The 12,111-nt window shown below is 35.0% G+C and overlaps 1 protein-coding gene across 1 annotated transcript; it reads right to left on the reverse strand.

Annotated features, from left to right (window-relative positions):
* Positions 1 to 1,382: 1,382 nt before the first annotated feature.
* Positions 1,383 to 3,544, reverse strand: LOC143572668 (protein TONNEAU 1a-like). Its single transcript, XM_077057757.1, has 8 exons — positions 3,368 to 3,544; positions 2,718 to 2,850; positions 2,535 to 2,623; positions 2,334 to 2,456; positions 2,035 to 2,123; positions 1,928 to 1,953; positions 1,667 to 1,823; positions 1,383 to 1,574 (listed from the first exon to the last, which is right to left on the reverse strand). Exons 1-8 carry the CDS (start codon positions 3,452 to 3,454, stop codon positions 1,538 to 1,540), a joined length of 741 nt encoding a protein of 246 aa, XP_076913872.1. The 5' UTR covers positions 3,455 to 3,544; the 3' UTR covers positions 1,383 to 1,537.
* Positions 3,545 to 12,111: the final 8,567 nt, after the last annotated feature.

Raw genomic sequence — 12,111 nt, forward strand, 5'->3', positions numbered from 1 at the left:
GAGTTACTGCTGACCACCTGCTGAACCCGCTTAAGGAACTGAACCGCGTCAGGGCCGAGAGCGCCAAATGTGTCAAAAGCAAACGGTACGAACACGTGCTGATTCTCAAGGAAAGCTTTCTCGTGCTTAGCTACTTTACCCGCCTCTGCCTTGTTTATCGCATGACCCACCACAAACCCGTGGTCCCGTAGTCCAACGAGGGGGGGATACACCTGTCAAATCAACGCACGCGTGCTTCCCTTTTTCCCATCCAAAAACAAGAATGTCAACGGGTCGTAGGGTCGATCTCCCATCTAAAGGGTCGGTTAAGAAGTTCACCGGGGCTTCTTTTTTCGCCGAGATCCCGGCCCGCTTAAGGACGTCGTAAAGCACATCTCGAACTAGATCATGTCGATATTTAAAGCCCGGTAATTCTTTGCAATAGACTGCATGCTCCCCAAAAGAATCCAAACAAGCCTTTCGGCATACGGGACACGGGTCATCCACCGGGAAATGGGGTACCATCAACCGGTATTTGAGGATGGCCCGACACTCCACTGCTGACATACATTGCCCTAAACCTTCCATGGGAACAACTGACAGGAAATCCTGAGCATGAGGGGCACGTAAACACTCAAACACAGCTCGCTGCCGCGGGGACAAAGCGAACTTCTCTTCAACTGTCTTGACGATTTCACCATATAAGGCATTCGTCAAAATTTTCTGGGCTTTAAGAGGGGCGGTGTCTTTAAAGTCGAAACCGCCAAGATCAAGATCAGGAAGAGAACTATGCAGGGTATCCAACGCACCCCTATAATCATAGTCAAACAACCCACCCCCACACTCCCGTAGGATGTGGTCTTGAAGAACCCAAGATTGGACCCTTGAAGCCACAAAAGCGTAGGAAGAGGCATCCTCAGCCGAGCAAATCCCAAGACCCCCAAAACGGGTTGGGAGGGAAGCTAACCTCCATTGGAGGTCCCCAAAAAAGGCACCACCACAAACAACAATGTCCTCGATCTCTTTCCGAAGACCCGTGTCAAAAACAGAGACAGCTCCTCCGACATAGGAAGGCTGACACGTCCTAAGCCCAAACAGTAGTTTAGCGACCCCCATACACGAACGAAGCAGGAGGAGTTCACTTTGAGGGACATGAAGGCCTTTGAGGCATTCCATCAGCTCAACCGCACGTTTTGCTCTTTTGAGGGCCAAGCCACTAATAAACTCCTCGTTTCTACTGACGGCACCACCCAAAAGTTTCACACCATGCACCGGTCTACCAATCTCCCGCGGAAATAAACCTTCTTGAGTCTTCACATATGAAACGGACTTTTTAACTATGAAAATATAGCAGTTAAATTTACAATTAAATCACACAAAACATTGTTCATTATCCAACCTTCAAAACAAATACATCCACTGAAGTTAAAAAAACACACTAAAAAATCATTTCAACATGAAACATAAACTTTTGATCAATATGAAACGGCTTTCTCGTATATTGAAAAAGGCGTACATTATAGTCCGCTACAAACTACACCTTCTCTGGTATTATATCTTACATGTGGTCTTTGCTACCGTCACCCCCACCATGCCTGCACAAAATTTAACAGTAAGCGTAACTCATTATGCATATCACTACAACTGTCAAAACTAAATGAAAAAAATTCAAGAAGTTAAGACAAACCGCCAAGAGGGGGTCAGATTTCGAGCCTTTCTGTCCAACTGAAGATTTTCCAAGGCGGGTGAGGCTCGATTAATATCCTCTGAATTATCATCATTTACATATCTCCAGTTGTAATCATCGTTCCTGTAGCTAGAGTTTGAGGAGCCTCCTCTTCGGTCTGATTGATTAACAAAAACATAAATTAAACTATAAAAGAAATGAATGCTAAGAAGATGACGGAAAAAAATAATGCAAAGGAGTAGTAACTAGTATAATGCTTACCAAATGTTTGAGAACCGGGACCTTGCCTAGCATAAGGAAACAGATAAATATTGTTAATAATTAAATGTAATATAAGGATATGATAAAATTAACACGTTGATAATTACCTTCCCAAAGGGGCTAATCCCCCAACAACAGATGATGAAGACGGCCTTCGGTTTCGAGAATCTAGATTACTTCTTCCTTTAGATTGATTCTGCAAAAAAAATTACACGAGTATAAGTTAAAGTTAAACCGAAATTTCCATACTACGTTGAGTGTCATCAATTTATCTTTTACAAAAATAGCTTATTTACATAAATAATCCAACTTGGCATTTATTAAAAATTAACGCACGAGTAAATAAAACTTCCCATAGTTGGATTGTCATGCTATTTCAACAGTTTTGAGTAAATAAAAATTAAACCTCAAATTTCAAGAAACCTTCAAGCACATCCAACAGCAACGGGCCATCATCTCCGTTCCGGTTTATATCATATCCATTCTTATTACTGAAGTCTCTTAACTCGGTTTTCCATGCATCTTTTTGCTGCAATTGCACGTTTACACCGCTTTAAAATAAACCGTAATTACAAAACTCTAAAGTGTATCAAAGTAAGATTATTACCAAATTACACTCTGGCAAATAAACTTTTAGTGTGTGGCCCAACTGTGCCCAATCCAAGTATTCACATATTAGTGCAGTTATAAGCCGACCTGAAAACGCATACACCAAAATGCATAAGGCTAGTGATTTAATAGACTTGTTATAATAAGAAACGAATAATTAAAAAAATTTTGTTGATAATACCCGAAGGGGAAGCATGAAGCTGCTTCGCACGATCATTGCAGCTACCGAGCAGTGCGGGAGGTAAACCTTCATCTTTCTCAATTGCTTTATCTTCTTCCTCTATTGCCTCAAATACACCTGCTCTGAGTTCGGCCTTCAAATAAACGCATTTCAAACTTAAATTTACATCCTTTTAATACGATAATCTTAACGAACCTAAACTACGTGCCGCTTTGAATAACAAAATTAAGTAGTTTAAATATCACATTCATAAACCTTGGGGTCATAACCCTCTCTAACGAAATGCATCAAAACGGGGTGGTGACGTGGTGTTGTTTTCCAAATGGGCGTAACCGACATTAAACACACATAACCAGCTTTTTGCATTAAACGCGTAGCTTAAACCGACAAGATCTCATTACTGGCAAAACCCAAATTAAGTTTATAATTTTGATTCTCACCCAAACACACACATCAAAACATCAACATTATAATACCCACCCGATCCGGCAATTCTAAGCACCCCATTACACGCACAAAAGCATTATAACAAAATTAAACAGATATCCACATAATTGGGAGTATATGAAAGATTAAAAATTAGAAACATAATAATAATAATAATAATAATAATAATAATAATAATGGTATGGTATGTGTGGTTTACTTACTCGGATCTTAGCGAGAACACCTTTCTTTTCTAGGGTTCGAGTGACAAGCGTCTTCAGGTCCATCATTTCTCTAGTGTAATCATCCATCTCGACTTCTTCAGTTGTCTTCCGAAGAAAAACTTATTTGGGGGTTGTTTTTAATTACTTTTCCACTGGTTTTTTTGGGACGATTCGGGCAAGGTGAATCCGGACTGTGAAACGGGTCGTCATTTCAGGATGTGGTTTTAGGGCGGTAAACGAAACCGAACGAACATCAACGTCTTGTTCATGTTTGTGTTCGTTTATTAAAAAATGAATGTGTTCACGAACACAAATAAAATTGGCAAAGCCTAGAGATTGAGGCCGGATGTGAATAATAAAAACATGTAAACGAATCGAATGAACACGAACAGTTCACCGAGCGTTCGTTTCATTTATATGCCTATGTGGTTTGTTTATTTCGTAGGCTAACTAGAAAATCCTACTTAATGTGTTACATACTTACGTTAACGTCAAGAAATCATTGGCTAACCAACATTTAAAGGGGTTGCGGCGCAACTTGTTGCCCGCTTACCTGCCACTTCATTGTAAATCGTTTGGATATTTTTATGATAGTAGATTAATTTTCCTATCAAAAAAAATATATATAGTAATGTGTTATGGACTAACTAGACATTAAATAAAGAAAAAGAAAAAAGAAAAAGGTGTGATTTGTTATTTGGAGGTGTACCCCATTTGGCTTGCACGAAATGGGCATTCACTCGTTAACGAAGAAAAGGAAAAAAAAAAGATATGGCGTTTAGGTGTATGCGTGGTGCAGCTCGGTAAAAACAAACTTTCGACTTTTGAATTTTTTAAAACCGTTTGATTTTGTTTCTTTTTGTTTTTCGGATTCGGTCCGGTTTTAGATGTGATTTTTTCGGTTTTGCAAATGGGGCCAAAACCTTTTGAAAACTTTTATTTTGACCCAAGATATTGAAATTAAACATAATATATTTTTTCTTTAAATTAATTATTAATAGAATATTGAATATTTAGATTTAAAATATTAAAAGCTAGTAAAAGGTACATTTGAAATCAAAATTAAAAGTACCAATATTATTAACTATATATAGAAATCAAATATATTAGTTATTAATCATATATGTTAAAACCAAACAAATAGTCATCGATAGTTTCAGTTTTAATGGTTACATTCTAGTTGTTATGGTTGTTTGGTTATTTTGGTTCGGTTTTTTCGGTTTTTAACAAAACACAAAACGAACCAAAACAAATCTTTCAGTTTTGTTAAAACCGAACCGTCAATTTCTAATTCGATTTGGTTTTCAGTTCGTTTTTTCATCGGTTTCGGTTTGATTTTTTCGATTTAATGCAGACCCTTAATGGTGCCCCCTTCTTTAACGCCCCTTTAATTAGAGAGACGTGGTGTTTGAGGTGTTAACATACCTATGTGGCATCTACAACATCCCCTAATTAGTAATTAGCCTATAACACTCAACCTAACTAACATTATGAAGATAAATAATAAAATAATCTTTTGGATTGAGAGAACATAAGTGGTTAAATAACTAATTTGTATATAGTAATTCAAAGTAATAAGTACAAATAAATTGGTTTTTATAATTTTCAAACATATTTTATACTCATTTGGTATCAAAGCATCATATTGGTCTGGGAATATTTTTCCCCAAGGAGAATCGGCAGCCCGAGTCTTTTAACACATTTTCTTCCAGAAAAAGAAAAAAAAAAGTGTGTAAACAACATAACCGAGTAAACGAGTAAACGCTTAAGAATCTAACAAAGTTGAAAAATATTATCCATCTATTCTAGATATGCAAGAAAATATTTAATTTATTTTTTTTTTTTTTTGTGTTTTGTTCACGTATGATATGAAATTATTAATTATAAATTCATTTTCTTTAGTTTCATTATACTTAATAACTTAACTATAGATATAGGGATGAGATCGGTACCGTGTCTTTACCTGTATCTATACTCAAAAGTACTAGTATTGAAGATCAGTAAATCTGGGTACCCGTACCGAATTTCATGGTGCGAGTACTTCCGGTACGGTACTCGCTTTGGTACAACTTTGTTCATTTATTTTTAAATCTCCACTATACTTTGTATCGGTACGGTACCGATAATCAGTTATCTATAATATCACAACCAAAACTGTAATAACACAACCAAAACGACTATTACTAGGTTTGATTGGAACTGATGGTTTATAATTGACTGGAACTAGGGATGAGTTTTTTCTATCGATCGATGGGCAAATTGGAAGATATAAGGCAATTAAGTTTTGAAAAGCCTGCTTGAAACATTGAAATTGAACCGCCTGATGATAAAGAGCACTGGTACGTTAAACATGAATGTTGAAAAGCCCAATAAAAGCTCTTACATATTTTAAGTGAGTACCGAGTACCTGTAATACCCGTTCTCGTATCCGAAAATACTCATATCTAAAATTAGTAAATCTAGGTACCCATATCAAATAGACGTGTACGAATACATGTATTCGGGAAAAAAAATCTCATTTTCAAGATGTAGTCTTTCAATTTACTTTTATTTTAATCTATAACCTCCTTTTAAAAAAATGATCACGTAGATTTATTGTAATTGTGTATATTATTGTCGAATAAGACATTATAAGTATTTTAACTCCCGTATTAAATTTCTATCTACAAATAAATTTATTATGAGCTATGTTTAAACACACCAAAACCACCTAGGCATTTGTTTATTATCATCTCGTATAGTAAAACACGACCATGGTCTTTTACACCATATAAATAAGATTATTCATATAGTCAAACCACACACTACACAAGTAAAGAAAAACCAAAGATAACGATGCGATACATAACCAGAAGAACATCTCATTAACCTAAACAAACCAACAACGACATGATGATTGCGGCTTCAGAAGAGCATCTCAATGACCTAAAAAAACCAACAACATGACGACTTCGGCTTCTTTATGATAGTTGATGTCCCAGCATCGCACGTAGCTTCCTTCTTTAACTCCTTGCAAATGTTAGCTTTCACTTTTCCTCTTTTCGGAATGAGACGTGGTGTCTTTCCTGCCTTTTCCATCTTTCCGTTTTGGTATTCCATTGTTCGAATTCTTGAATATACGTCTAAGGACAAGACTAGTTTCTTGCTTGTATACTTGATAGTAATAAGTAGGAAGAAAGTGAAGTGTTATTATTTGTATAAGACAAATTTGAAGAGGGTGTGGTCCTCTTCATAGAATATATATACACATCAAATTTGCAAGTGGTTGTGTGAACAATAGGAGGGAATTTTTCATGTTGGATTGATTCTGACAATGCAAGATTGCAAGTGCTTATGAGAAACACATGTTATTAAAATAACTGTTTTACAATAAGAGGGAAATTATTATGTTAAAAGTATTAATATTAAAAGAGATTGATCAGTAACACTATATAGAAAAGGAATCAGAATATAGAAATTTTAATGGTTTTAACTTTAATCACATATAATAATAACAAATGCTAATATCTTTTGCTTCAAACCAATCAACCAAATTTCCTAAAAGGCTATTAAATAACTGGGTCAAGTTATTCTAAAAAAAAGAAACGAAAATGAGAAGAATACGAATAATTTGTAGCTACACATAAAACCTTTAAAAAATAAAAATAAAATAAATCATAATTCAAAATTTAATAAAAAAACAAAAAAAAAGTAAAAAATACAAGGTTTTCACCGTCTTTCTCGTTCTCAGAAAAAAACACAATGGTAAGTGAAAAAAGTTGTTGTATCTTTTTGTTTATCATTGTGTTTTGTGTTTATTTTCGTATTGATTTTGTCTTATTTCCTTAACATTGTGTATTTTTTTTCATTATATTGTGGTATATTTTGCGATCCATTGTGTCTTTTGTTCATTTTCGTCATTGTGTCTTTAATCTCGACATTGTGTCTTTTCGTCAAATTATATATATATATATATATATATATATATATATATATATATATTTGAACGGGAATGATGGCGGAAATATTTTAGTTTTTAATTTTTAATTTTTTCGTTTTTTATTTATATTTTGAGTTATGATTTTTTTTAATTTATTTTTAAGCGGTTTTTTTTGTGGTCACATATCATTCTCATACTTCTCATTTTGTCTCCCTTTGTATTTTAACTTTATCCTTAAACAACCAACAAAAACGGAAAACAATACCATTATTTTATAGGCGACTTTAAATAAAAATACCATATTTAACAAAAATTAATTATTGTTTAAGACTGATTCCGAGAATCCTCATAACGTAATAGACAAGTGAAGGAAGACTGAGATTTTTGTAATCTCCGGTTCGATCCTAAGAACATCTGGTTCTACCACCCGTGGGTTTTCCCAGAATTGAGGAAAACTTGGAGACACTTAAGGGCTCTGTACGGCTAAGTTGGATTAGCTAGCGGTGACCTTTTGCCATTAGGGCACCCAGTGGCGAAGCTTGGACATACACATTGAGGGGGCGGACTCGATATGTATAAAATTCATACACTGGAGGGGCGCGGACTCAAAATTTCGGTCGGAAACGGATGAATTTATACCACGTATAAAGATTTTCGACCGAAAAAAGATAAATTTACACTGCCAAGCCAAAAAACGAAGGAGGCAGGGCTCAAAATTTCGGTTGGAAACAGGTAAATTTACACTATGTATAATAATTTTCGGGCATAAAGGGATAAACTTACACAACCGAGCAAAAAAACGAGGGGGTTGGGCTCAAAATTTTGGTCAAAAACGGGTAAATTTACACTATGTATAAAAAATTTCGGCCGAAAAAGGATAAATTTACATTACCGAGCGAAAAAACGAAGGGGGTTGGGCCACCCCTGCCCCCAACTACGCTACGTCTCTGAGGGCACCCGTAAGGAGTACTTAGGCATTCTATGTTTGTTGGTCGTTAAAAAAAAACAAACAAACATAAAACTAATGGATTAAAAAAGTAAAAAATAAAATTGTTAGACTAACCAAGTTATTTAGTTCAAACCACAATGACTAAAACCGTATTTAACTCTATCATTTAATTAAAATTATCAAAATGTTACAAATTTTCATTTGAACATATTCTATTATAAGCAAAATATTATATGTTTAGCTTTTATTTTTCTCAAAAGTTTAAACCTTGTATTTACCTATTTTTAACTCGACTAAATAGTTACAGTTACATTAACTTGTTTTTTACTACGTTTCTAATAGCGGATACTCAAACAATAAATAAAAAAGTTATGAACAAAAGAAGTAGAAGGAGTTACAATCGATTGGCATACATTTCAATTAAGCTAACAAGTTTTGTGTCATAATGTATCAAAAGTAACTATAATAAATTAATAATTTTATTCAATCAACCCACCCACTAACAAACAAAAGCGGCATCGATAAATAAAAATAATTAGAAATGTTTGTAAAAGGAATAGTTAATGAGAGCAATACAAAAAGATCTGTACAGATTGATTCAATACAATCAAAGCAGGTCTTCAACAACTGTGAGAAAGTTTTTTTTTTTTCCGAAAAGGCCACTTAATTCCATCGAATCAATGAAAAAATTGAAGAAAATACCAATGAAACTGATGAGCAAACTGATGTTTAGAGTAACCATGTTTAACTTTGTAAGTACAAGGTAATTTGTTGTAATTACAAAACTTAGGTAATGTTTTATATGTAGTAATGACAGAGAATGAAATGACTCATTGTGAAAAATTATAAAATAGGTGTTTGATTGGTCAATGAAATAAAATCAACTATTACGTAAGAAATCTCATTCCATTAAAACCATTCCGACTTTCTGGAATAAGTTATTTTCTTATGTGATGTCTTTTGGTGACTTTGTATTATGTTTTGTTCAACTAAAGCTTCTTTCTAACGTTTGTTTTCTATGTTATTGAAAGTTCTTTGTTGTTCAAAAAAAATACAAAAAACAAATCATTTCTTTCAACCATATTTTTTTTTTCATTTCATTCCTCTTTCATCATACTTTCTCAACAACACTACGTGAGTACCACCTCCACCACCTGACAGCCACCACCTAACCTCCACCACCGCCACCGCTACCACAATCGGACCACGACTTGACCACCAACGCCGTCACCACCACTGCCACAGCCACCAAGTTGCCACCACCACTAAAATCGCCACAACCAGCTGACCACTAGTGCTACCACCACCATCATTGCCACCACCGCCATCCCCACCACCATTATTGCCACCGCCACCACTACCATGGTTACTGCCTGACCGCCACCACAATTGGCTTCACTGGCGCCACCATCACTTACGTCGCGAATGAAATATTTTTACTTATTTTGAGATATGAGAAATTTATCATTTCTATTTTATTCCCCCTTTTTTTGTTAGCATATAAATAAGAGATTAATCTATAGAACAGTAACAAAGTTTTGAAACTATTTCAATCAGGTCATTTATAAAAAGTTTTGTTCCAATCAGGTCACTAAAGTTTCTTTTTTGTTATAATCTTATATATTTTACCTGGATACCAGGTTTGTTTTTTTAATTTCTGAATAGTTGATATTACAAAATATTTTTTAAAAATTGAGAAAAATAACTTTTAAATTACAAAAAAAAAATTGAAAAGTTTAAAAATTACAAAAAAAAAAGAAAAATATATAAAATCTGAAAAATTGCAAAAAAAAAATCAGATTTTTTTTTTGATATCTCACTTTTCTTTTCTCCCGTTTTTGTTTTTTTATTTTGCAATTTAAAAATTATTTTTCTTAATTTTTAAAAAGTATTCAGAAAAAAATTATAAAATTAGTAAAAATGAGAAAAAAAATTTAATTGCAAAAAATTTAAAAAAAAAAGTAAAAAAATAAAATTTGAAAATTTGCAGAAAAAAACAGGTTTTTTTTTTTGCAATATCAAACTATTTAGAAATAAATATAAACCTACAAAACATGTTATCTAGGTAAAATATCTAGGATTAGAACAGTGACCTGATTTGAACAGTTTCAAAACTTTATTACTATTCTATAGAGTAATCCATATAAATAAAGTATTAATTCGTTTCATTCTCATAAGTCAGTCAAATAAGACAAGTGAATGATAATAGTCTATTTCATTCAATTGTCATTTCCATTCCATTACTTCCATGCTCCAACCAAACATACCCCTAGTGTTTTTGAGTTATTTTTAGATTAGTCTAATAAGGATTGTTATTGATTAAGGGTTAGCAAGTTTATAAATAAGGTTATTTGTAAACATTATTTATTATAACAATTAATAAACGATTAAATTTAGACAAATCGTTGATATCGATTACACTTTTAAATCAATTATTAAGTTGGGTTGTGAATGTAGATGGTCTGAAAGGCATACGAATAGTAACAACAATGAAAAGGTCAAACTTAGATTGAGAGAATTTTGAAGTGTTTGCTTGAATTCTTCGATTTCCTGACCAATATCAAAGTAATAAAACATAATGAGTAAGGATTTGGTAGTGGCTCAAGCAGACTGAATATGAAAGTATGAAGCTTTCAAAGGTCGCTTTGATAAGAAAGTGGTTGTCTCTTAGTTGGTGACTCAAGCCAGCGATATCATAAGTTCAATGGATAGAGGAAATAAATCTCATCATTGCAATATTACGTCTTCAATATTTTTATACAAATACATCAGTTCAATGGATAGAGGAAATAAAACTCATCATTGCAATATTACGTGAAGAAACGCTAAGTGACCCCGACAGATTAAGGATAATCTTAAGGTCAAGTAGATGTTTCCCACGAGGGTTAGGTCCGGCAAAGATGACTATTCTTCTCCACCTGCAAAACAGACATCGTCAGCTCGTCACTGAGAATGGGGGGGTTCCTCCTTGTGACCACCCTCCGGCGTGAGAATCAGACTAGGTTGCTCTAAATATAAGTGTATATAGAGAGAAATAGCTAGAGAGAAGATAATGGTACCGTTCCAAGGTGTTGGAGTATTTATAGCCGAAGGTAGGTTTCCAAGCAGGTACGGCCAGCTGTATATAATATTCCTTTTCCACCAACTATGGGCTACGTTCGTGCCATGATGGGAGTTGGTGAGTAGGCAGCGGCTGATAGTGACATTTTGTACTGGAGCGTGCTCCTCCTCGTACTATTGTCAGTGAGCTGTCACCCTGTGATTGGTTCATGGGTTGCTTTTGTTAGATCTTGTCTATTTGTCTATACCTTGGTAGGTATAGTACAAAAGATCTTCTAGAAGCGTACGGACTGGCTCTTTTGGGCGGGAATATCTGCTCATTCCTTCTTCAGGTGATATTACTGAAGTATAAGAGTTAGTGCCTTATACGTGTAGCCTTACTGTTAGTGCGGGTAGCCTTCCTTCTTGGCTTGTACCCACAGCTGCGGGGACTGGCAGGGTACTGTACCAAGGGAGGCTTTCCTGCGGGGACAGCTGGCTTACTGCGTGTAAGGTCTTCATCTCTCTGAGCATGGTGGGTCCTGCGGATCCAGTTGGTCTTTGCGTAGACGTACCTCTTCAAGGTGAGTCTTGTGGGTCCAACTGGGCTTTGCGGGAACCTACCTCTTCAAGTCCCCCCAGTCCATTGTTCTTCTCATGAATTGTTAATAAGTGAGGGGAACTTTTGGACTTTAAGCAAGGGGCTTTAAAAAGGGGTTTTCGTTTTTTAAGGTTCTTCGTGGTGATTCTTCCCGCAGTTTTCCTAATGTCACTTGCAGAAAATTCTGACTTTTCTGCCTGATCTTTGGGTATGATGCGGGTAGGTGTGTAACCTCT

Source organism: Bidens hawaiensis, unplaced genomic scaffold, assembly GCF_021521415.1.
Source record: "Bidens hawaiensis isolate Kalapana, Puna unplaced genomic scaffold, B.hawaiensis_p1.1 tig00025990_1, whole genome shotgun sequence".
NCBI lineage: Eukaryota > Viridiplantae > Streptophyta > Magnoliopsida > Asterales > Asteraceae > Bidens > Bidens hawaiensis.